Raw genomic sequence first — 25761 nt, forward strand, 5'->3', positions numbered from 1 at the left:
CCTTCCAGTGTTCAAGTGGTCTGAAGGCACCAGAATATCTTCAAGTCCCTTTTTAGTCATGATAACTCTTAAAAGAACAAATGATGACACATCTCACTATGCAGAACTTTGGCTTTATTTGAACCTAGAATCCAGCAGAATGAATGCCGTTCAGAACCTTCCACCCGCCCCACACTTGCAACCTAGTTTTAGAGCCCGAGAAAAGGAAGTGCCATAAAGAGGGAGCCAGGCACAAAGATTGCTCTGTGGGTGACAGAGAGGCCAGATGTGCTTGGCCCAGACTCTGCTACCAGTTCCAAGAGCGAGCTGCAATCTGCTTACACATCCAAGTGGGTTCCAGTTCACTATGTGTGGAGAATTATTCAAGCCATAATTAAAACACATCCACAGGCAGCTTTAGAACACCTCAAATGAAGACTGGGGGGACCTCACTCTCATCCTTGGATGGGAAGCTAAGGCTAAGGTCGCTGCACAAGCCCACCAGCCCAGTCCTCAGGGGAGGGAAGTGTCAGGGGAAGATCTGTCAGTTATGTGCATCCCCGCCCCACCACAGCTTGTAATTTATTCAGTTTCATTTTGAAATATTCACAAGTGTTATCTACCTATGGGATTCTACTATTTTGCTGAAAGGGAATTTGGATACCTTCAATGGGCACCACTAGTTTAACTGAGGACAGACTACTTAGACAGATGACAGGCAAGAGACTCAGAGCTCTGATCAATGTGCAGCATGGACACCTCCTGCAGGCACTTGGAGTGGGACAATGGGGCCTGTTGTATGCAAAGATGCTCTTGCCCAGCGCATCCAAAGACTGGGACCTGAAATTTCTGGGTCTACATGAAGACCCATGAGAAAGGCTTTCTGCATCCACACTTCAGGCAGTGTCTAAAATGGTGGGTTCTGTGTTCCCTCTGAGGTGACCCTATATCCTGGTTATACATCCAAGTGACTAGAAGTATGCTTTTGAAACACACTCAACTAGGCAGCTGTTGGACAGGAATAGTGAATGAGGTCCTCTTTATATATGAACTTGTAGCCACAAGGACCACCAGGGAACAATACAGAACACAAGGACATTTGGCTGCCTAAAGTCCCTCACTATTGCTGTGAGCTCAGCACAGAGTTGGGAACATCTCCCTGGGTGGATGGTACCATGGGCATCATAGCTCTCCAGAGGGGCAGGGTATAGCTCTATGCTCAACTGGCTCAGCCTGGCAGTGTGAAGCAGCAGGTCCCTTAAGGCTGACATGGAGTTGCGGTTCCCATGGAAGCTCAAAACCCTGAGCTGGGATCAGCAGCTCAGGACAGGCAGGAGGGCCTGGAGCTGGGAGTCAGTGATCCCACAATCTTCCAAGTCCAGGCTCTTCAGGGAGGCTGAAGTGCTTTCCAGCAGAATTTTGAGGGGCTCTGGACTGAATTTGGTCAGTCTGATGCCCCTCAGTTCCAGGTGTCTGAGCTTTCTGGTGTTTGGACATCGGGAAAGATAATTCCAGTCAGAATCTGACAGCCAGCACTTGGTTATTGAGAGGGTCTCCACGGCGGTCTTCAGGTACCTAAGGAGAAACCAGGCAGTTAAGTCTAAGGAGCAATGTCAGGGTGGGAAAGACAAATTGGCCCAAACCCAAAGTCATCCTGGTCATCTGACAATGGTCTACACTTAGGATGCTGCCTTTTGCAGAATCTGGTCATTCACATCACCCCATGTCAAGATGAGCCTTTCACTACCACTCCTGTGAACCGATGAGTCCATATTTCTGTGTCCCCTCCTCACTGCCAAGCAGAAAGTTACAGGTCTGGCCACAAGAGGTCATGGGGAGTCATGTACAAAGGTCAAATTCAGGCAGGATGTAGCAAAATCCACAGGAGTTAACTCTCTGAGAGGCTCACACCCTATAGCCTCAGCAAGACTTCCACCCCTGCTCCTCACCCTCACACCAGGATCACTACCTGGAGCTCAGAACAGCCTTCCCCAGGTGGGTATTAGAGGCAGGTTCTCTGCTCCCAGCTGGGGAGCAGAGTGATTCCCTGTTGATGGGTGTAAGTGTGGGGGCTTCCCTCCTTCCAAGCCCTCTTCTCTACCCTGCTTTCCACCACCTTCACTGGACTGGCCTCCCACAAAGGGAACATCAATCCCATCCCTAGCTCATGTCCCTCCCAACTGGATTACCAGCATGGTGGCACTTCCCAGACCATGGACCCTGGTTTAGGACTCTGCTCTGACACAGGTTATGTGATCTAGCTTTAGGATCCAAGAGGAACAAAAGGATGGGTTATTTACCTTCCAGTGTCATATTAACCATGAGAGTAATAGTGGCTGGTCAGTGGAAATTTCCTGTTACTGGTCTGAGGAGGATGCTCACCCACCTTACTCACCTCAGCACCTGCTCCAGGTGGCCCTCGAGGAGGAGGACAGCATCCACACAGAACTTCCGCAGGCAGTCCATCCTGAGGAACTGCGAGGTGAGCTGGGCGAGCAGCTGCTCCTGCTCCTCTGGGGAGGTGTGGGCAGGCACGCGGACCTGGGAGACAAGCAGCTTCCTATGGTTCTTCATCTGGCCCAAGAAAGAAGCACAAGTAACCAAGGTGGAGGGCTCCCAGGTGCAGTGTACTTCCACCTTCTTGACAGAGTCCAGCTGCAGCAGTCTCAGGACCTTCCTGGTGTGGCCGGTGGGTTTCCCAAAGACATTCAGCCTATTGCAACACAAGTGTACCATATCTCTTCTCTGTGTGACCCACAGGAACAAGTGGGCCTGGAATTCATCCAGGGGCCTTTCTGTGAGGCACAAGTCTATGTCTACATTGAAGGGCGGCTTAGCTGCCATTGCTGGACCATGTTTCAATATTTGATTAGTCTTCATAACCTGTAGTGAGTGGGCATCCACCATGGCTCCAGACCACATCCTCCAGAAGTTCTGGGGAACATTCTGCAAATCCAGCACCTGCAGTTTCCACCTCCTGCGGGGACCACAGCAGAGACTCAGCCCTGAGGCCCCTTCCTTCCCCTCTAAGCTGCTGCTTTCTGCTCCACCTCTTCCTTCTGTCTCAGCTTTCTCCACCCACTTTCCTCCAATCCAGCCTGGCCCCCACCTGTACCAGCTGAGTTAGATGCAGGTGCATCCTCCATTATGGGTCACCACAGCTGACACAAGCACCTCCCAGATGGGGCTCAGCATGGCCAAGGCCTCTCCACCCCTCCTTGCTGGCAGAGTAGGAAGTCCTTGGTCCACCCTTCAGCACCCACTCTCCTTGGATCCATTAGTCACTTCCTTGGATCCCAAGGGTGCTCCCTTCCAGGCCACCTGGGTCCCTCTCACCTGGGGCGATCCTCCTGGGCAAGCAGCATGTCCAGCCCATCCAGTGCCACTCGGAGCATCTCCAGCTCTGGCTATCTCATCAGGGCCCCCAGGGGCAAGCAGGTAAAGGGCCAGGCCTGCACCATTTTCTTCAGGACCTCAGTGTGACCCCTTCTGAAGGTCTCCACAAAGAGTGGTGGGAAGAGCTCTATGGGCAGGTCCTCCAATTCCAGGATGGCCCTGGACTTGTCACTCAGCAGGCTGCGCCCTGCCAGCTCCAGCAGCGTGGGTGGGAACTGGATGCTCATCCTGGGGAGTCTGAAAGAAGAAGGATCCTGGAAAATGGTGCAGGGAAAAGGCCACTATCCCATCCATTGCCAGCCACTTGGAAGGGGGTACTGGGGAGTCTATAAACACTCCTCACCCTTATGGGGGAAAGCCTTCGATTATTATTTCATCCTTCTCAAAGTGGAATTGGACTGTCATGTGACCTAAACAGTAGGCTCCTAGATTCAACAACTACATGGTGGGAATGGACTTGCCCTCACATGGGTGATGTTAGCTTTAATTTTAAAAAATCATGAGCAATTTTAAAGCATGTGCCCATATTATAAAACACTTGGAAATTACAACAGAGTCCCTTGGATATCTATTACACATGTGAGATTCTGCCACCTTAGGCAGAGTTGAAGAGAACAAACAGATTGGAACAGAGCCTGTGAACTGTTCCATCAGATAGTTTGAAGCTTTTGGTTTACTTTGTTTAAACAAAGTATAAAAGTACAAAATCGCATGGGCCATACAGTATACTCTTTTAGGGAGCAGATATTGCAACTGAGTTTAGGACACTCCACCATTGATCCATGTCCCTAACCCTATTTTGTATTTTAGTTGGAGACAGGGTCTTACTGATTTGTGTAGTACTTTGTGTTGCTGAGGCTGGCTTTGAACTCTAGTCCTCCTGCCTCCTCATCCTCTTGAGTTGGCGGGATTATAGGTGTGCGCCACCACACCCGGCAAAAGAGTATAATTTATAGGCACACAATATAAATATTTCCATCATTAGAAAATAAAATTCCAATCAATTAGCATGAGATAGGAATCCAATCTCCTTGGTGAAGAAAGTGGCTGGGGCTGGAACTGGGCTTGATCCTCAGCAGCACATAAAAATTAATAAATGGTGACCTGGGGATATGCCTCTGTTATTAGAGTGCTTACCTCGCATGTACAAGGCCCTCGGTTCAATCACCATACCACCAAATAAATAAATAAATTAATTAATTATATTGTCCATATAAAGCTTAAAAAACAAAAATTAAACAAATGAATAAAAGTTGGGCGTGCAAGCGTACATCTGTAATCCCAGGGGCTCGGGAGATTAACAGAGGAGGATCAAGGGATCAAAGCCATCCTCAGCAAGAGCAGGTGCTAAGCAACTCAGTGAGATCCTGTCTGTAAATAAAATACAAAATAGGATAGTTTAGGGTTGTGCGCCTCCTGGCCGAGCCTCTGAGTCCGTGGCTTTGACTGATGCAGTAGTTGCGCATCAGGCCTGAGAAACTCTGAGAGAGTGCTCCTAGTTGGCTCCTGGAGTGATGCCTACCGCATCCCAGTGCTGAGGATTGAACCCAGTGCCTCACACACACTAGAAGGTGCAAGAAGCCATCCGTGAAATGTATGAGCACCTTTTTAGCATCTCAGCCAGTGAGGGGGTAGACTCTGGCATTGGGAACTTCCAGTGACAATCCCACCAGGAGAGATTGCCTGATGCAAGTGAACTCCCCTGCAAATTTGCCCAGAAAGGTCCTGCATGGCACTGGAGATGGATGTGACCTGCTTGGAACTGAGCAGCCTATATGCCCCCACCTCTATCCTGTTTTGGTAAAGAACCTTCCATAGAATATCTTTGATGTCTTCCCATATAAATACTACAAACATGGGCTCCTTTCTTTGTTAGAATCTGGACCATTCTGGTCAACTTCTGGTCTCTGCCCCGTCTTTGAAATTACTTTCTGTATTCTGTGGTCATTTCATCATTCTACTTTTCTTAGCTTTTATTTCTCAGCCAGTCCATCCCATGGAAGGGAAACCCAATCCCTCACCTTTGAGGGACATGGGTGATAAGAAGGATTTTTCTTCTTTTAAGAACAGCTTTGTTGGTATAGCAATCTTTTTTGTTGTTGTTCTTTCTGAAATGCCTTTTTTAAAATTTTTAAATTTGATTTAATTAGTTATGCAGGATGCTAGAATGCATTTATGTACTTTGATATATAATACATAGATGGAGTATAATTTCTCATTTTTCTGATTGAACATGTTGTAGAATCACATTAGTCATGCAGTCATATATATATGTAAAGTAACAATGTCTGTCTTATTCTACTATCCTTCCTATCCTCATATTCCCTCCCCTTCCCTCCCTTCACTCCCTCTACCTAATCTAAGATAACTCTATTCTTCACTAGTATCCCCCCTTATTGTGAATTAGCATCTGCATGTTAGAAAAAACATTTTGTCTTTTTGGGGAGGGGGTATTTGCTTATTTTGCTTAGCACGATATTCTCTAACTCCATCCATTTACCAGCAAATGCCATATTTTTTTCCTTAAAGCTGAGTAACATTCCATTTAATATATATAACATATTTTCTTTATCCATTCATCTATTAAGAGACACCAGGTTGGTTCCATATTGTAGCTATTGTGAATTGAGCCACTATAAACATTGATGTGGCTATATTACTGTAAAAAAAATAATAATAAATAAAATACTAAACAGGGCTGGGGATATAGCTCAGTGGTTGAGTGCTCCTGAGTTCAATATTGGGTACCAAAAAAAAAAAAAAAGAGAGAGAGAGAGAGAAAATTGAAAGTGACATAAAACAAAATGGAAATCCTAATATTCAACATAAAGGCAAAACCACACTGTGAGGCAAAATCAAAGTCCTAAGTTGGCTCATGAGAAAATATAGGAACAAAATTGTACCTGAATCCACACAGGTGAGGAGGAAATGCACTGGTGCTTAGGCCAGTGAGGGACTTACAGGATCTAGCCAGATGTGCAGGTGCTCTGAGCTTCAGCAGGCCAGGATGTGTCTCCTTAGGCTGCCAGACTCTTGTGCTTCTCTTCTGGCTCTGCAGAAGCCTTTATGGACCTCTATGGCCACGCCCCCATCTCCATCTGATTGATGACAACCAATCAGAAAGCAGTATGTGATCACCTTCCCCAGTCTCCACCCACTTAATTCTAGTGGGATTTTCTTCCTCGAGATTAGTTCATTGAATCCAATGCTCATGCAGGAGCACAGAATCAGGGAGATGTGAGAGTCAGGGATGCCTCCGTCCATGCACTCCCCACCATGGACTCAATTTTGTTCATATGTGACCCTCCTGTTTCTACTGTCAAACAGAAAAGTACTTAATCCCTAATGTAAGAAGAAACATTCCTGAAAAATACCTTTCTACAGGGAACTTTGGCCATATTAAAATTATTTGAAAAAAATAATTTTCAAAAATATTTCTGAAAATTCCAGAGAGAAGACAGCTTTTTGAAGACAGTAGTGTCATTGTAAAAGATTACACAATGGAAACCATGTGTGCAACAGTCACACAAGTGTCAAGTTAACTTGCAGCAAATCTGGGCACACTCAGGAAGGAACAGCACACAAGGAGGGTGGAAGCAGTCTTCTAGACTTCGGGCAAAATTTCTTCTGTCTCTTTGTACTGGGGATGAAACACATTGGCCCTCTACCACTGAGCCACATCCCCAGCCCTATTTTATTTTATTTGGAGACAGGGTCTCACAAAATTGCTTAGGTTCTCCCTTAGTTGCTGAGGGTGCCTCAAATTCCCATCCCCCTTCCTCAAGTCTCCTGAGTTGCTGTGATTACAGGCATGGGCCACCGTGCCCCATCAAACTTGGAAAAGTCTGAAAGCCACTGAGGGTGGAAGCGGTGGGCAATTTGGGATTTTAGAGAGAAAGACACAGGGTTGGACAGCAAGTGTCCTTGACTTCGGGGCAGCCACCAAGTGGAGAGCCTTCCTTCAGAATCTGGGACCTCCCCAGGGCACATCTCCCAGAAAACTGTGGCCCCAGGCACTTTCCAAGGCCTTTAGCCTGGGAGAAGAACAGAAACAAAGGAAAATTGCAAGAGTCTGAGTAAAACAAAATTCTAAAATTGAGGAAGGAGAGACAGAAAGAGATGGAATGCTTGGATGTGCCATGTGAGGGGAGCACTTCCAGGGAACATGTAGAAGGAATGGTTTGATGGGTTGCAGTTAGAGAATCCATTTCTGTATTTTCAGTCTGTCTTTGTTTAGTCAGCTTTATGGAACTGTGACTAAAAGACCCAACGACAACAACTACAGAGGACGAAAAGTTTATTTGGGTGGCTTGGTTTCAGCGACCTCAATCCAGAGACAGTACCTCCAAGGTGAGACTGAACATCATGGCAGAATCATGTGACAGAGGGAAGAGGCTCACATTACCAGAAAGCAGAGAGACATGGCCACTTGCAGATACAAACTCTACAACCATATTCACACCCCAAAGATCAGCTTCCTCCAGCCACACCCCACCTGCCCCTGTTATCCCCCAGTTAATCCTATCAGGGGTTAATTCACTGGCTAGGTTAAGGCTATAAACCAATCATTTCTCCTCCAAAACCATTCTCTTCACAGGTGAGCTGTTGGGAGACACAGCATCTAAACTGTGATGGTCTTTTTCAGTATCTTGTTGGAAAATATCCCTGCTCACATCACATAATCATATGTTAGTTGGATACTTATAATTGTCTAAGGTTATATTTGGTTTCTGTTTCACATAATAACTTACCACAAATGAAACACATTTAATTTCACGTGTGCAGCTATATAGGATTAAGGCTATCCAACACCTTCTCTGATTTTTATGCTCTACAATATTTGAAGTCAACTCTCTGATTTAATTTGAAGTTTCTCTGGAATTTGTCTGTGTTTCACCAGCTGAATGGGTGACTTCATGCCACAGCCCTGGCTTCTCTTATTACCCCTGACTTGGTGCACAAGGCAGGTCAAAATTACAGTCAACCTCAGTCACAACAGACAGTGGCTCTCCAAAGAACAAGTGTAGTCAGATACAATAGGGCAGGAATGCAGGACACCTAAAGAAAGATGAGTCAAAGCCCCATCCAGGAGGCAAAGGGATAGCTTTGAATCAATTATCACTTGCTCCACAATAACATCAGTGACCTCTGTTTAAGGATAACAGGTGGCTACTGGGTGTCCTCCTAGACTTTGGGGGGTGCTGTTGGGGTGGATTTTATGCACAGCTGAGGTTGGGGCTGACTGGTTTGTGATAGTTTCTGCCATCAGGCAGGGTTGCCCAGGGACCCTCCCTTCATAGCACCCTGCTTCCCCTTCATCAGTATTTGACACAGTTCCTGCCTGTTCATTTGAACACCATTATGTTTCCCCCTTGGGATGAAGATTTTTTTTTTCTCTGGATGCATCACATAATGGTTAGGGTTTGATTCTCTCTCAGTGCCAGGGTAGACTTTTCCTGGTTGGTCTAGTGTCCCATTGGAGGGAATTAATAGATGACTAGGAATCAATGTTGAAACTCATTGAGCCACATGTGAACAACATGGTGGGTTTGGAGGAAGTGGCTGTCAGTGTCCCTCCACCAGGAAGTCACCGTTTAATTCAATTTTGCCTGTTCATTAGGCCTTGGGTATTTCATCTCCAAGCTCTGGCCTTTACTATTCTAGGAAGAGTGAGATTCTGCAGAAATTTTATGAGTACAGGTGTTTATTTTTTAAAAATATTTAGGCCCTGAATTTATTTATTTTTATTTTTTTTATTTTTTGGCATTGGGGATTGAACCCAGGAGAGCTTTACCACTGAACTACATCCTCAGCTTTTTTCATTTTATTAATTAATTATTTAGTTAATTAAATTATTCATGTATTCAGTTTGGGTACCAAGGTTTGAACCCAGGGAAACTACACCACTGAGCTACATTCCTAGCATTTTAAAAAATTATTTTGAGACAAGTTCTCACTAAATTGCTGAGACAGGCCTTGAATTTGAGATCCTTCTGCCTTAGCCTGCTAAGTGGGTAGTGTTATGGGGAGTCCCTCCAGAAAGCAGTCTAAGTCTGAATTTAAAATCAATAGAGACCTTTACTTACCTGACTAGGGACTGTCACCCACCAAAGAGCCTCAAGCTCTGGGAGAGGACAGCAGCTTCCTGGTCTATCCAAAGACTATATGAGCACAAAATCCACAACTTAGTGACTTGCTTGTCTTCATGTAAGCTACCAACCATAGAAATTAAAACATTAATAAATGGGTCCTCTGGGCTCTAGTCAGGACCAGAATTTTCCAGTCAGCAAGCCAGCACATTAGCTTTGAAGTTCAGTTGAGCATGTCCTGGTTTCATGCAGGTGCTAGACTGTTGCATCCTGAATTTGGGTGGAGGTCAGGAGGGTGAGAATGTACTTCAAAGTCATGTAGACCCACAATAGCACTCAAACCCAGGATGTAGCTCTCCATGACCACCACTGCATCCTGAGTAGGGTACAATTTGTGGGGTACAAAGTACAGAATGGCAATTTCTTTTTTAATATTTATTGTTTAGTTTTTGGCGGACACAACATCTTTGTTTGTTCCCCTGAGTTCAAACCTTGGTACCCAAACTGAATAAATGAATAATTTAATTAACTAAGTAATTAATGAAAAAATGAAAAAAGCTGAGAATGCAGTTCAGTGGTAAAGCTCTCCTGGGTTCAATCCCCAATGCCAAAAAAATTTTTAAAAATATATATTTTTTAAAAATGAACATGTGTACTCATAAAATTTCTGCAAAAGTCTAATTCTTCATAGAATAATGAATCTGCAGATCGAAGAGGAGGTACCCTAAGGCCTAATGAATAGGCAAAATTAAATTAAACAGTGACTTCCTGGTGGAGGAACACTGAGAGCCACTCCCTCCAAACCCACCTTGTTCAAATGCGGCTCAATGAGTTTCAACATTGATTCCTAGTCATCTATTAATTCCCTCCAAGGGGAGACTGGACCAACCAGGAAAAGTCCATCCTAGTACTTAGAGAGAATCAAACACTATGTGATGCATCCAGAGAAAAAAATCTTCATCCCAAGGCGGAAACAAAATGGTACTCAAATCAACAGGCAGGAACTGTGACAAATCCTGATGAAGGGGAAGCAGGGCGCTGTGATGGGCAGCCCTGCCTGATGGCAGGAACTATCACAAACCAGTCAGCCCCAACCTCAGCTGTGCATAAAATCCACCCCAACCTGCACCCCCCAAACACTTGGAGGAACCCTGGCCACCTGTTGTCCTTGAACTGAGGCCACCCTTGGTACTGAATCTGTGGAGTCAGTGATAATTGATTCAAAGCTGCCTTTGACTCCCTGTCTCCATTTGCCTCCTGGATGGGGCTCTGACTCATCTTTTTTTAGGTGTCCTGCATTCCTGCCCTATTGTATCTGACTACACTTGTTCTTTGGAGAGCCACTGTCTGTTGTGACTTAGGTTGACAGAAACCTGCCTCCTGCACCAAGTCAAGGGTGGTAAGAGAAGGTAGGGCTGTGGCATGAAGTCACCCTTTCCAGCTGGCTACACACAGAAAAATGGCAAAGAAATTTAGAATTCAGGTGAGAGTCTAGATTTCAATTGTTGTGGAGCCTAAAAAGCAATGAGGTCTCTGAAATAGCTTTAGCCCTACTTCACTGCATACATAGGAGATTAAATGTGGGTCATTTGTGGTAAGTTATTATGTGAAAAGGATACCAATGATCATCTCAACCAACTGTAAGTATTCAACTGTGATGTGAACAGGGATATTTTCCAACAGATACCCAAGAAGATATCATGATTAAATGCTGTGTCTCCCAACAGCTCACCTGTGAAGAGAATGGTTTTGGAGGAGACATGATTGGTTTATAGCCTTAACCTTTTCAGTAAATTAATTCCTAATGGGATTAACTGAGTGATAACAGGGAGCATCTGGGGTGGGGCTGGAGGAAGCTGATCATTTGGGGTGTGAATATGGTGTGTATATTTTGTATCTGGCAAGGGGCCATCTCTCTCCCTCTGTTCTCTAATACTGTGAGCACCTTCCCTCTGCCACAATCTCTCACCATAATGGTCAGCCTCACCTTGAAGGTGAGGGCCCAAGAAATGGAATCTGTTGTGTTTGCATTGAGACCTCTGAAACCATGAGTCCCCAATTAAACTTTTTCTCCTCTGTAGTTGTTGGGCTTGTGTGTTGTAGTGAGAGCATGAAAAAGCTGACTAACACAAAGACAGAACAACAAAGCAGAAATGCAATTCTGTAACTGCCGCCAATCAAACCATTTTTTCTACATCTTCCCTGTAAGTCCTCCCCTCACATGACTCATCATCCAAGCACTCCCTCTGTTTCCATCTCTCCTTTCTCAATTCCTGAATTACTTTTTACTCAGGCTCTTCAAATTTTCCTTTGCCTGTGAATTTCTCACAGCCTAAAGAGCCCTGGAAACTGCCTGGAGCAAAGGTTGCCTGGGGGATGTGCCCTCGGGTCCCTGATTCTGCAGGAAGACTCTCCAGTTGGTGGCCTCCCTGATGTCAGAAACACCTGCTGTCCAACCCTGTGTCTTTCTCTCCCATTCCCAAGTTGCCCACAGTTTTCACCCTTGGTGAAATTGGAAAAGTCTGAATTTTTTTTTCCAATTCTGATGGGGCATGTTGGCCCATGCCTATAATCACAGCAACCCAGGAGAGTGAGGCAGGAGGATGGCAAATTTGAGGCCAGCCTCAGCAACTTAGTGAGGACCTAAGCAATTTAGTGAGACACTATCTCCAAATAAAAGCAAAAAATAAAAAGGGCAGCGGATGTGGTTCAGTGGTTGAGAACCAATGGGTTCAATGCCCAGTACAGACAGACAAACAGGAGAAGTCTTGCCCTAAGTCTAAAAGACTGATTCCACCCTCCTTGTCTGCTCTTCCTTTCTGAGTTCACCCAGATTTTCTGCAAGGTAACTCGACACTTGTGTGACCTTTGTCAACATGGTTTCCATTCTGTGTTCTTCGTGGATGACACTAGTGTCTTCAAAAAGCTGTTTTTACTATGGAATTTTCGGGGGAAAAAATTCAAATAATTTTGATATGGCCAAAGACCCCTTTGAAAGATATTTTCAGGTGTTCTTATTTCTTAGTGCTTTTCTGTCTCACAGGAAGAACAGGAGGATCACATATGGACAAAATTGAGTCTGTGGTGTGGAGTGCATGGAAGGACGCACCCCTGACTGTCACACTCTCCTGGTTTCTGCGCACTTTCATGATCACCAGATTCAATCAATCAATCTGGAGGAGGAAAATCCAATCAGGATTAAGTGAGTGGAGATTGGAGAACCTGATCAGATACTGCTTTCTGATTGGATGTCAGTCAACCAGATGGAGGTGGGGGCGTGGTCAGAGAGGTCTATAAAAGCTTCCATGGAGCCAGAAGAGAAACACAAGACTCCTGGAGCCCGAGGAGAACCAGCCTGGCCTGCTGAGGCTCCAAGAACCCTGCACACCTGGACAGATCCAGTAAGTCCCTCACTGCCCTGAGCACCACACCATCCCACCTCACCTGTGAGGATTCAGAAACAATGTTTTTCCTGTCTTTTCTCATGAACCAATTTAGAACGTCAATTTTGCCTCTCAGTGTAGTTTTACCTTGATCCTGAACACTAGGATTTCCACTTTGGCTTATGTCACTTTCAATTTTTTTCTTTCTTTCTTTGGTATGCGCTATTGAACTCAGGGGCACTCAAACACTGAGCCAAATCTCCAGTCATATTTTGTGATATATTTAGAAACAGGGTCTCAATGAGTTGCTTAGCGCCTGCTCTTGCTGAGGCTCACTTTGATCACATGATCCCCCTGTCTCAGTCTCTGGAGACCCTGGGCACGCCCTGCACTTTTTCTTTTTCTAAATTGTTGTTTTGTAAAGTTTTTATGAACAATATAATTTATTTATCCATTTATTTATTTGGGGGTATGGTGATTGAACCAGGGCCTTGTGCATGTGAGGCAAGCACTCTATCAACAGAGGTATGTTCCCAGCCCAACATTTAATAATTTTTACCTGCTGCTGAGGATCAAGCCCAGTGCCTCACATGTCCTAGGAAAGTGCTCTTCCACTGAGCTCCAGGCAAAGCCAATTTAAAATTATTTAACCAAGGAAATGGATTGCAATCCTATTTCATTCTAATTGATTGGAATTCTATTTTCTGATAATAAAAATATTTATTTTGTGTGCCCTTAAAATTATACTGTTTTGCTGGGCGTGGTGGCACACACCTGTAATCCCTACAACTCCAGAGTTTGAGGAGGCCAGAGAATTAGAGTTCAAAGCCAGCCACAGCAGCAAGAGGTGCTAAACAAATCAGTGAGATCTTGTCTATAACTAAAATACAAAATATGGCTGGGGGCAGTGACTTACGGGTTGAGTGTCCTGAATTCAATTGCCAATATCTCCTCATCCCCCAAATTATATTTTAAGGCTTATTTAGTTTTGTAATTTTATAATTTGTTTAAACAAATTAACAAAAAGCTTCAAGCTATCTCATGCATCAGTTCACAGACTCTGTTCTTCTGATCTGTTTGTTCTCTTGAACTTCCCCCTAAGGTGGCAGAATCTCACATGTGTAACAGATATCCATGAGACAATGTTGCAATTTCCAAGTGTTTTATAATATGGGCACATGCTTTATAAGTGCCCATTTAATTTTTGGAAATGAAAAATAGCATCACCCATGTGAGGGCAACTCCTTTCTGTTCCACTGTAGTTATTGAAACTGAGAAGCCTACTGCATTAAGTCACATGACACTCCAATTCCCATTTTATAAGGACAAAATAATAAAGGCTTTCCCCCATTAAGGTTGGGGTGAGTTTTTGGACTCCCCAGTACCCCCTTCCCAGTGGCTGGCAATGGATGGGATAGTGGCCTTTTCTCTGGACCATTTTCCAAGATCCTTCTTCTTTCAGACTCCCCAGGATGAGCATCCAGTCCCCACCCACCTTGCTGGAGCTGGCAGGATGCAGCCTCCTAAGGGACAAATCCAGGACCATCCTGGATCTGGAGGACCTGCCCATAGAGCTCTTCCCACCACTCTTTGGGGAGGCCTTCAGCAGGGGACACACTGAGGTCCTGAAGAAAATGGTGCAGGCCTGGCCCTTCACCTGCCTGCCTCTGGGGGCCCTGATGAAAAAGCCACAGCTTGAGATGCTCCCAGTGGCACTGGATGGGCTGGACATGCTGCTTGCCCAGGAGGATCGCCCAAGATGAAGGGGCTGCAGGTGGCCTGGAAGGGAGCACCCTCAGTTCCAGGGAAGGGATGGGTATAGGCAGGGAGAGTGGGTACTGAAGTGTGCTCCACAGACTTCTTGTGCTGCCAAAAAGGAGGGGTGGAGAGGCCTTTGCCATGGTTAGCCCCATCTGGGAAAGGCTTCCAGATGTGGAGGTGCTTGTGGTAGCTGTGTTGACCCCTGAATGAGGCTGTACCTGCCCCTGCCTCAGTCTGTACAAGTGGGTGCACCAGGCTGGATTGGAGGGAAGTGGATGGAGAAAAGTGAGACAGAAGGAAGACGTGGAGCAGGGAGCATCAGTTGAGAGGTGTAGGAAGGGGCCTCAGGGCTGAGATTCTGCTGTGGTCCCCACAGGAGGTGGAAATTGCAGGTGCTGGATTTGCAGAGGGTTCCAAGGAACTTCTGGAGGACGTGGTCTGGAGCCATGTTCGATGCCTGCTCACAAAAGGACATTCAGAAGAATCAAACATTGAAACTTGGTCCAGCAATGGCAGCTAAGCTGCCCTTGAAGATATTTATAGACTTGTGCCTCACAGAAGGGCCCCTGGATAAATTACTGACTCTCTTGTTCCTATGGGTCACACAGAGAAGGGACAGGCTTCACCTGTGTTGCAATAGGCTGAAGATCTTTGGGAAAGCCACCGGCCACAACAGGAAGGTCCTGAGACTGTTGCAGCTGGACTCTGTCCAGAAGGTGGAAGTGAACTGCACCTGGGTGCCCTCCATCTTGGCTGCTTATGCTCCTTTTTTGGGTCAGATGAGGAACCTGAGGAAGCTGCTTGTCTCCCATGTCCGCATGCCTGCCCACACCTCCCCAGAGGAGCAGGAGTGGCTGCTATCCCAGCTCACCTTGCAGTTCCTCAGGATGGACTGCCTGCGGAAGTTCTGTGTGGATGGTGTCCTGCCCCTCGAGGGCCACGTGGAACAGGTGCTGAGGTGAGTAAGGGGGTGAGCATGCTCTGTAGACCAGTATCAGTAAATATGAAAGGGCACCTACTGTGTGCCAGCCACTGACACTCTAATGGTGAACAAGGCACTGGAAGGTAAATAACGCATCTTCTGTTTCTGTTGTATCCTGAAGCTCCATCTCCTAACCTGTGTTAGAGCAACGGGCTAAACCAGGGTTCATGGTCTGGGAAGTGACATCATGCTGGGAAGCCAGCTGATGCAGACAGGAGTTAGTGAGATTCCTTTTCTGTGAGCCCTGTCCAGGGACAAGGGTACAAAGCAGGGTAGAGGTGAGGACTTTGAGGAAGGGAAGCCCCCACATCTGTACCTGTTCAACAAGGAAGCTCTGTGTCCTCCCTCTGGGAGCAAAGGGGCCCACTTCTTATGCCCTTCTGGGGAAGGAAGGTCTGAGCTCCAGGTGATTACTTAGGGGTTGTGAGTGAAGAACAGGGAGTAAGACCTTGCTGAGGGGACAGGGAGTGAGCCTTGCAGGGGTTAACCCCAGTGTGTTTTGACACATCTTTCCTGGATTTGTCTTTGGTACATGACTCGTCCTGACTTCCTGTGGCTAGATATGTGGCTTTCTGCTTGTCATTGAGGGTGACATTCATAGAGATGAAAACCCACCTGGTCACACAAGTAGTGGTGAAAGTTTCAGGTCAAATGGGGTGACCAGAATAAGCTGATGCTACAAAATGTCAACCATGTCAGATGGTCACAGTGACCTTTGGTTTGGGCCAATTTGTTTTCTCCCTCAGAATAACTGCCTGGTTCCTCCTTAGGCACCTGAAGACGTCCCTGGAGGCCCTCTCAATAACCAACTGCCCGCTCTCAGATTCCGACTGGAATTATCTCTCCCGATGCCCAAACACTAGCCAGCTAAGGCACCTGGATCTGAGATACATCAAACTGACCAATTTCAGTGCAGAGCCCCTCAAATTTCTGCTGGAGACTGTTGCAGGCACCCTGAACAGGTTGGACTTGGAAGCCTGTGAGATTGCAGACTGTCAGCTCCAAGCCATCCTGCCTGCCCTGAGCCACTGCTCTCACCTCAGGACCTTGTGCTTTTTCTGGAATCGCATCTCCATGTCAGTCCTCAGGTACCTGCTCTGTCACACTGCCAGGCTGAGCCAGTTGAGCAGAGAGCTTTACCCTGCCCCTCTGGAGAGCTATGATGCCCAGGGTGCCATCCACTGAGAGAGATGTTCCCAACTCTGTGCTGAGCTCACAGCACTATTGAAGGACTTTAGGAAGCCAAAGGTACTTATTTTTGATACTGTGCCTTGTCCTCAATGTGGCCACATGTTCATCTATAACCAGGGCCTCAATCACTGTTTCTGTCCAACAGCTGCCTAGTTGAGTGTGTATAAAAAGCTGCCCTCTATGCAATTGGATATATAACCAGGATGTAGAGGGATCATGAAGGAAACTCAGAGCCCAGCATTTCAGACACTGCCTGAAGTGTGGATGGGGAAAGGAATAAGATGCTGTGGCTACATTGGAAGGAAGCCCCTGAAGATTGGATCTTCTGCATACAGCCATATGTGTCTGTATAGAGTCATAACAAGGGCCCTGGATTTTTAGAATGGGATTTAGGCTTCATGAACATATGAAGAAACTATTTTGTTTCATGGATAGTCCATTGATAAATAGTCTGAAATGAACAGAATCTCAAGATTAGTTCTCTGACATCTTCCATGATGGTTTTACCCAGGTTTCTGATTTTGACACTGAAATTCTCCAGGGGCTGATGGAGAAGTTCCACCAAGTACTTGGTGATCAATGAGGTTCATTCCCATAAATTCAAAGCATCAAACTGAAATCAGGTCATTATCTGTGGCTACACTGTGGCATAATCCATGTAGGGGAACACAGGAGGCCTGGAGCATTCTAAGTAAACCGTAAAATTTCAAAAAGCCCTTCTTAGGTGACCTCAGTGCCACACAGACACTCAAGGTACACCCATCCTTGTGGGTCTCCACATAGACCTAGAAACTTGGCATCTTGGTCTTTGGATGAAATGAGAATAAAAGAAGGTCTTTGGGCCTCACAAAACCTTGCCTGTCATCCTGCTACCAAGTCTTTCCTGAAATAATGTAGTCATGGCCAATGAAACCATCCAAATTAGCTTTCATCAAAATAGTAGAATTATATAGGTAGATAACAGTTGCAAATGTTTCCAAATTAAACTTAATAAATAACCACCTTCTGGTGGGGGAGAAGGTTGCTCATAACTGACAGATCATCCCCCAACACTTCCCATTTATCCCTACCCAGAGACACAAGGTTTTCAATTAGCAGATGATCAGAAGGATGAGGTGGCTGTGGGCAAATGGGTGGCCCTGCCTGTGCTACCTGGTCCTAGACCAAGATCCCCTAAATGATGACTCCTGCTGAGGATTCAGTCTGGTGGGATTATGCAGTGACCTTAGTCTTAGCTTCACATCCAAGGAGGAGAAGGAGGTCCACCCAATCTTCTTTTGAGTTATCCTAAAGCTGCCTGTGTACATGTTCTAATTTGGGCCTGAAGGCTTCTCAATCCACAGTGATCTAGAACTCAGTTGATCTATAAGAAGACTGCAGCTTACTCTTGGAATAGGTAGCAGAGTTCAAGTCCTACACAGCCAGCCCATCTGTCCCCCATACAGCGATCTGTGGGACTCACCCCTCTTTATGACACTTCCTTTCCTCTGGCTCTACGTCTAACTTGCGTGTGTGGTGGGTGGGGTGGGGAGTTTTGAACAGCATTCATTCTGCTCTGCTGCTGGATTCTAGGATCAAATAAAGGCAAGGAAGATCCAAAATATGAGATGTGTCATCACTGGTTGTTTTAAGGGTTTTCATGACCAAAAAGGGAGTTGAAGATATTCTGGTGTGTCCAGACTCCTTAGATTGTATAAGGACTGAGAGCTGCATGTGTCCCCACACAGCCCTAGGGATAAAGCACCCAGACTGCTCTTTGAATTCCTCATCTTTTGACTCTAGGTTCATGTGTGCTGTGAGACAACCCACAACTGTAGGATGTCATGACAAACAGAACCGGGTGTGAAAGGGTGGACGAATCAAAAGGGGACTGGGTTCTACTCTCTGTAGTGCTACTGAAAGGTGCAAATTCCTTTGTGCATCTGCATAAAAAGGGTCTATATCCCCTTCTGGAATACTGGCCAATTTCCCCTGTACAATCTAGGGACTCAGAACCCATGCTTTTCTACAAAAATGAGTGAACTTCAAAAAAAATAACTGAGGGCCTTGAGACATAGCTCAATGGTAAAGCACTTGTCTAGCATGTGGAAGGGCCTGGGTTCCATCCCCAGAACCACAAATGTATGTGAACAAATAAATGAATAAGTAAATCCAATATTGATGTGACTCCAGGGGGAAGTTTTAATTTGAAGAAAATTATCTAACTGTGAGGAGAACCAGAGCCCATATGAACACAATGCAATGCATTATTTAATTTGAATGGTGGTGAGCCTTTCTCAGAAACACTCTTGGTCAGGAAAGTGAAATGTTTTCCTTAAAATGGCAGCTGCCATTTAAGATGGCCATCCGGGTGCTAACCAAGTACTACAAAGAAAAGAGACAGATGGAAGTTAATTGTTAGAGACACAGCAGAGACTCCTAAAACCTACCCATGAGAACAGGGAGGGAGAAGCACTCTTTGGTTCCTCTACAAGATAAAGGGTGTTTGGGGAAGGGATTGGCACAGGAAGGGGTTTCAGAAGTATAAGCATGCAGAAGATATGTCTGTCATTAGCATGTCATGATTAAGTGTGTTTGCAATGCTTAAAATTAATCTAGAATTGTTTGCTGTGAATTTATTATGTCTATTGGAGTGCCTAGCATTAAGGATTGTCATTTTCTTACTATGAACATGTACAGGGCTGGGATTGTGGCTCAGTGGTAGAGCGCTCACCTAGCATGGGCAGGATATGGGTTCAATCCTCAGCACCACATAAAATATAGGCATGGTGTTGTGTCAATCTATACCTAAAAAATAAATATTAAAAAAGGACCTATAGATTGAAATTGCATTGAGTATTTTGAGTGAATAAAGCGCCAAAAGGGGCAGAGGCACGTGGACATGCTTTATTTCTCCCCTGGACTGCATACATTGCAATTTTGTCTCCTTGTGACAGATGTTTTGAGACGGGCTTCTAAATCCCAAAGCTGAGGACTGGAAGTGTCCTTTAAGGTGTATGATGAGAGAGGTGAGAAGGCCTGAAAGCAGAGATAGCAGATGCTCACTCAAGCCATCTGTCCCTGGTATCATTGCCCCATGGGATGGTCCCTCAGGACAACTCAGACCCTGTTTTAAATGTGGTCAGATGGGTCACTGGGCTCGTACATGTCCCAAGCCTCATACTTTCTGGAATTTTGTCCTAAATGTCATCAAGAAGGTCACTGGGCTGTTCAATTCCCCGAGCACATGGGGACCCCCTATCCACCTGGCCCTTTGGGTTCCTCTTTCCAACTCTTAGGACTGGCTGCAGAGGACTGAAAAGATCCAGTTTGCCATCACCCAACCACTACCATCACTCCATGGAAACTCAGGGTAACGCTGCATATGTCAGGTAGGCCCATCTCCTTCCTCCTAGACACCAGGGCTACATATTCAGCCCTCAAGGTGTTCTGGGGGCCTATTACCAACCCTTACAGACACCTAGCCTTATTTGTGCTTGTGGCTCTCTAATTTTTACTCATTCCTTTTTGGTCATTCCACAGTGTCCTGTTCCCCTTATGGAAAGGGACATTGTCACGAAGTTGGGGACTATGCTCTGCTTCTCCCCTCATAGATGCTTCCATGCAGACTCACCTGCTGCTTCCCTGATCCTCACCCTTACCTTAGGACCATCCCCTATTCTGTTGGCCAGTACCTTCCCATGACCCACTTCTGAGGTGGACGTTTCCAGTCCTTCTATCACCTCATGAGCCCATTCACATCTATCAAAACCCCCTCCATTTTCTGCCCAATCACAACACTTGTTCTTCCTCCTTGATGATGCTGTCCCTCTCTTTGCAGAGCAGACTAGATTCTAACAGACTTTCTCTCCACTCTGAGGATTTGGGCTGGTTGGGACCCTAGTCTGAGGGCCCATGACAATGACCACACATTTTTCCATTCACCTAGGGCTCTTCTTCTTTATCCACACACCGGCTCCTATGGGGAAGTGACTCTACCCTTCTCCTCCCCTCCTCCTCTCAAGTCTACCCCCTAGAGATGGCAGTGACAAGTCTCCTCTTAAGACACAAAAGTTAACTTAGATCTTGGCCCAGCACCAAGATTCTCCATCTTCTCATCCCTTCTCCTTCGAAAGTTCACTCTGAGTCTTGGTTCAGAGATGGCTCTTTCTTCTTTTAGGAGGGAATTCATCAGGCAGGGTAGGCAATAGTCTCTCTAGCCTTGGTTGTGTAAGAGCCTCCACTCCCAATATCAGCAAGGTGAACTTGTTGTCCTCATCAGAGCCTTCACTTTGGCAAAGGGAGCTTCCCTCAATGTCTACTGCCCCTTGAATTACATTTAGACTGAAATAAACTCCTTACTTGGCTCTTCCTCTGTCACAGGCCATCCCAAAGGAGCCACTCAACACCTCCTCTTTGAGCTTCTATATAGATAACCCACCTCCCTGCTCAGCTCACCACCCTCTGATTCTCCACTACCCCTTGCTCCTCATCTTTTCTGGCCCCTTCTTGCATAAACAAGGATCTTTCTTTGGTAATACAGGCATGTTGTTCTGGCAAAGCCAATTCTGCCTCTTCTTTTTCTCCCACTCTGTCCCCTGGTGACCTGGTACTTTTACCACTCCCCAAAGCCTGTTGCCTCCTCTCAATTCTCCGCAAAATGGACTGGACCCTATCAGGTGTCATTCTTATCACTTCTTTGGTGGCCCACCTTGAGGGCATCCCATATCGAGTTGCTAACCCCCATTTAAAACAGTCCTCACTGCCCTCTTATACTGTTAGATGCACAGGTGTTTCTTTTTTTTTAATAGATTGTAGTGGACAAAGTGGCACACATCTGTAATTCCACCAACTCAGAGGCTGAGGCAGGAGAATTGTAAGTTCATGCGCAACCTAGGCAAGTTAGTGAGACCCTGTCTCAAGATAAAAAACAAAAAAGACATGGGATATGGCTCACTGGTCAAACAACCTTGTGTTCAATCCCCAGTTTCTCCAAAAAAGAGCAGGTTAGAAATTGGTTCAGTGTGTAATAGGGGTTCACTTGATGCACTTTTACATATCTCTTGTAGCTTTGAAACTTACATTTTTCTCCCCCAAATCTTCTTCATTACCTCTCCCCCATGATCTTCTCCTTCCTGGTTTCTCTGTTCTAATGTCATTTTCTCTGAAACTGCTCTTTTAAAAAACCTGTTCCTGTTGATGGGCAGAAACACAGCCTTTGGAACAGGAGTTCCCTCATTTCCTATTTTGCTAGCAAATTAACAAACATTCTTTTTCTTTTTTCTGAATACTGTGTACTTTTTATAGGGTTGGCATCAGGGATACTGAGTTATTAGCAACCATGGTATAGCTCCCTTGGGTTCAATCTCCAATACTAAAAATAAATAATCAAGCAAGCAAGCAGGATCAGCATACCTTTCCCTAGGCCATTGGCAATTATTTCTAATATAGTCCCCATGCTTGCCTTCCTGGCTTTAAAGGGTTTTAAACATGTTAGGTTCAGGACAGGCTGAATAAGCTGTCTGCAGGGCATGCTAAACAAAGTTAGATGCAGGGTGACCTAGCCACTCCAACCCTTCTGTCTTGTTCTTTATCACCTGTTTGCTTCAAGCCCAAATGCCCAAGCGCCTGCTCAAGACTGAACACTCACCCCCCCTTGTGCCAACAAGGCAGCTTGCAGACCCAGATACCCCATTAGATTTTGGCTCTAAAAAATTCATTCCTGCCAGGCCCCTCTCTCTTGCTCTTGCTCTCTCTTTCTTCTCTTCCTTTTGCTCTCCATTGCTCTCTTTTTCTTCTCTTTCTCTCTTTTCTCCTCTGTTGCACTGCTGCAATAAAGATCTCTTGGTTGCTCCAAGTGTTGTAGTCACTTTCCTTTCAAAACACATTCCTACAACCACACACTCCAAACTACTGCCATCAGTTTCAGACAACTCAAGGAATCCAACACTGGTTGTGTCCTTGCTGAGGATGTTGATCAACTGTGAACAACTGTGTACTTACAAGTGAAGCTAATGGTGAAAGTTTTCCATCAAAATGACACTACTCCAACACAGCAGGGCTGGCAGGGTGCTAGGAAGTGGGAATCCTGGACCACAGCTGCCTGCTAATAAGAGCCATAACAAAAGACTCACAGAACCACAGTCTTATGCAAAATCTGTTAGAGTCTGTAAACAAGTCTGGATGGCGCCTGGCATTTTGCCAGAGGGAGTGGTTTGTGAAGTAAATTCAGGGAGCCATTAAGTGTGGAGATTCCTTATTGGTTGACTGCTGTATCTAGTTTATGTTAATTAAGATAAGCTGTGTGGAATGTATATACACCCCTCCTGTCCTACAATAAATGGCTCCCACTCCTGCTGTATCAATCTACACAAGTTGCTGGTCACCCCCCCACCCCACCCTCGCTTATTTTGCTGCAGCCGGACTGAGGCAAAAATCCACCACAAATTGTGCATAAAAAATATTTTTTTTTCTTTAAAATTTTTTAGGTACCAGGGATTGAGCCCTATGGCTCTATACCACTGAACCACATCCCTAACCCTTTCTTATTTTTTATTTTGCAACAGGATCTCACTAAGATGCTTAGGGCCTCACTAAGTTGCTCAGGCTGGCTTTGAACTTGCAAACCTCCTGCCTCCACCTCCTGAGTCTCTGGAATTACACACATGCACCACTGCGTCCCACACAAAATTATATTTTTATGAAAAGACACCCTTCTCAGCAGCTGCTTGTCATCCTGGACCAAGGCCACCCTTGTTACTGCATTGTTGCAGCCAATGATAATGGTTTCAAAGCACCTTATGTGGCCTTTGAAATACTGTCTTCCTTTGCCTCCTGGATGGGCCCCTTGACTCTCTTTGTTTGAGTATCTTGCATTCCCTATCCCTTCTAAAGACAGTGTTTGGAGAGCCACTCTCTGTTGTTACCTGTGTGGCAGAAACATCTACCTGTCTCTAGTTCCAAGCACCAAGTCAAGGGTGACAACTGAGAGAGACACCTTGCCATTTCAACCCTCTTGCTCAGCTGCCTTAAGAGATGCCCCATAGCAAGAAAAAGATAGACAAGTCAAATTTGAAGGCTGGGATTCAAATAGTCCTCAGCTAAAACCACCATTTGGTCTTAAAAATAATCCTAAGCCTGTTTTGACTGCAAACATAAGTGAAACAAATATGGGTGATTTCTGCTAAACACTTAAGAAAAAGGCACAGCCCAAACCAACAAAAACAAACAAAAAGGACTCTCTGGGTATAATCACAGTCACTCATGAGGCTGAGGCAGGAGGATGACAAGCTCCAGGCCAGCCTGTGTAAGATAGCAAGACCTATCTCAAATTTAATAAAGGGATGTGTCATGTGTGACTGCACATATGTTGTGATGCTACACCGTGTACCACCAGAGAAAGGAAAAGTTGTGCTGAAATTGTGTACAGTGAATCAAAATGCATTCTGCTGTCATATATGCCTAATTAGAATAGATAGATAGATAGATAGATAGATAGATAGATAGATAGATAGATAAGATTAGATAGATAGATAGATAGATAGATAGATAGATAGATAGATAGATAGATAATGAAAGAAAAAAGTTCTAGTTACTTGAGGTTCATTATAGAGACTGTCATTTACTGAGATGACTGAAGAGAGTGGAGATATGGGGAATGGGAAAGAATGTTTTGGTGATTTGAGTTTTACAATATGATATGGTTTATCAATTTTCAAAGAATTAGAATAAAATTGCACTGAAGCTAAAAATAATAATAAATAAAAAGGGCTAGTGGTGGAGCTCGGTGGACAGCACCCTGGATTCAATCCCTAGAGCTGCAACACCATCACACACCAACAAATATCCCTTTTGCATTTTTTCATAGGCACTTGCGTCTGACAGGTTGCATGACTGTGCTCAACTTTTTAACTCTGATGCTCCCCAATTCCTGATTGGCTGTTACTCAAACTCTCTCCTTTCATTATGCTACAGAGAATTCCCTTATGGGCTCAAGAGATATAGAAACTGATTAGGGTTGATGCAGCCTGGGAAATATCCCACTTTGGGAAGAACTCAAAAGGCTCCAGATGACAGCCATCATGAAGACATGGACAGATGCCTTTGGCCCTGTTTCTATCTCTTATGTCCCTAAGAGCCCACCATTCACTTCTAGTGTTTACTCAGGTCTAGGTTTCTTTCCTTCCTTCCTTCCTGTCTCAGTGCAGGGGATGGAACCCAGGATCACTGGGTGAGTGTTCTACCACTGAGCTCCATGCCCAGTCCTTTTCATTTTTTATGTTGAGATACAGTCTTGCTAAGCTGCCCAGGCTGGCCTCGAGAGCACAATCATTTTGCTTCAGCCTCCTGAGTTGCTGCAATTACAGGAGTGGAAACCTGGATCTCTGTGTTTTTCATCTAGTAAACATGTTTGTTTTTCCTTTTGTTTTGTTTGCATGGACAATGAACCCCCAAGAATGATAAATTTCATTTTTCTTCCCTAATGCCAGAAACAGTTTAGAACCCTAGTGTCTCAAGCAGCAGCAAGACAGTGGAATTCCACCGGGGAAGTACCAGGACATTCTCAAAAACTATACTGTGTCTGACACGTCAGTGGATATTAAGAAACAGGCCAGGCCAGGCCTGGTGAGGGCATGCCTGTAATCCCAGAAGCTGGGGAGGCTGAGGCATGAGAATGGCAAGTTCAAGGCCAGCCTGGGAACTTATAAAGACCCTCAGCAACCCAGGGAGATCCTGGCTTAAAATACAAAATAAAAAATGATGGGAGGTAAATCCCCAGCAAAAGATAGATGTCGAAAGAGAAGTAAATGTCTGGGGATCAGTGACTTGGATAACATGTTTCTGTGATTGTTAACAACTTTGTTGGCTTCTAGGGCTTGGGATCAACTGATGGGCAAACTGGCCATAATGACTGAGATGGCTGTGATCATGTCTAGCTCTATCCCTATGCTATGTTTTGGTGCAATTTATCCCTCAAAGCTTCAGGTATTGGAAGCTTTGT

At 45.3% G+C, this 25761-nt stretch overlaps 2 protein-coding genes across 2 annotated transcripts; one reads left to right on the top strand and one right to left on the bottom strand.

The window, feature by feature from the left end:
* Positions 1-1292: 1292 nt before the first annotated feature.
* Positions 1293-3602, bottom strand: LOC144365815 (PRAME family member 15-like). The gene is made up of 4 exons (XM_078018565.1): positions 3438-3602; positions 3316-3386; positions 2375-2956; positions 1293-1554 (listed from the first exon to the last, which is right to left on the bottom strand). Exons 1-4 carry the CDS (start codon positions 3600-3602, stop codon positions 1293-1295), a joined length of 1080 nt encoding a protein of 359 aa, XP_077874691.1.
* Positions 3603-14319: 10717 nt separating this feature from the next.
* On the top strand, positions 14320-16775 carry LOC101962984 (PRAME family member 5-like). The gene is made up of 3 exons (XM_078018566.1): positions 14320-14603; positions 14985-15566; positions 16361-16775. Exons 1-3 carry the CDS (start codon positions 14320-14322, stop codon positions 16773-16775), a joined length of 1281 nt encoding a protein of 426 aa, XP_077874692.1.
* The last annotated feature ends 8986 nt before the right edge of the window (positions 16776-25761 follow it).

Source organism: Ictidomys tridecemlineatus, chromosome 8 (genome assembly GCF_052094955.1).
Source record: "Ictidomys tridecemlineatus isolate mIctTri1 chromosome 8, mIctTri1.hap1, whole genome shotgun sequence".
Lineage (NCBI taxonomy): Eukaryota > Metazoa > Chordata > Mammalia > Rodentia > Sciuridae > Ictidomys > Ictidomys tridecemlineatus.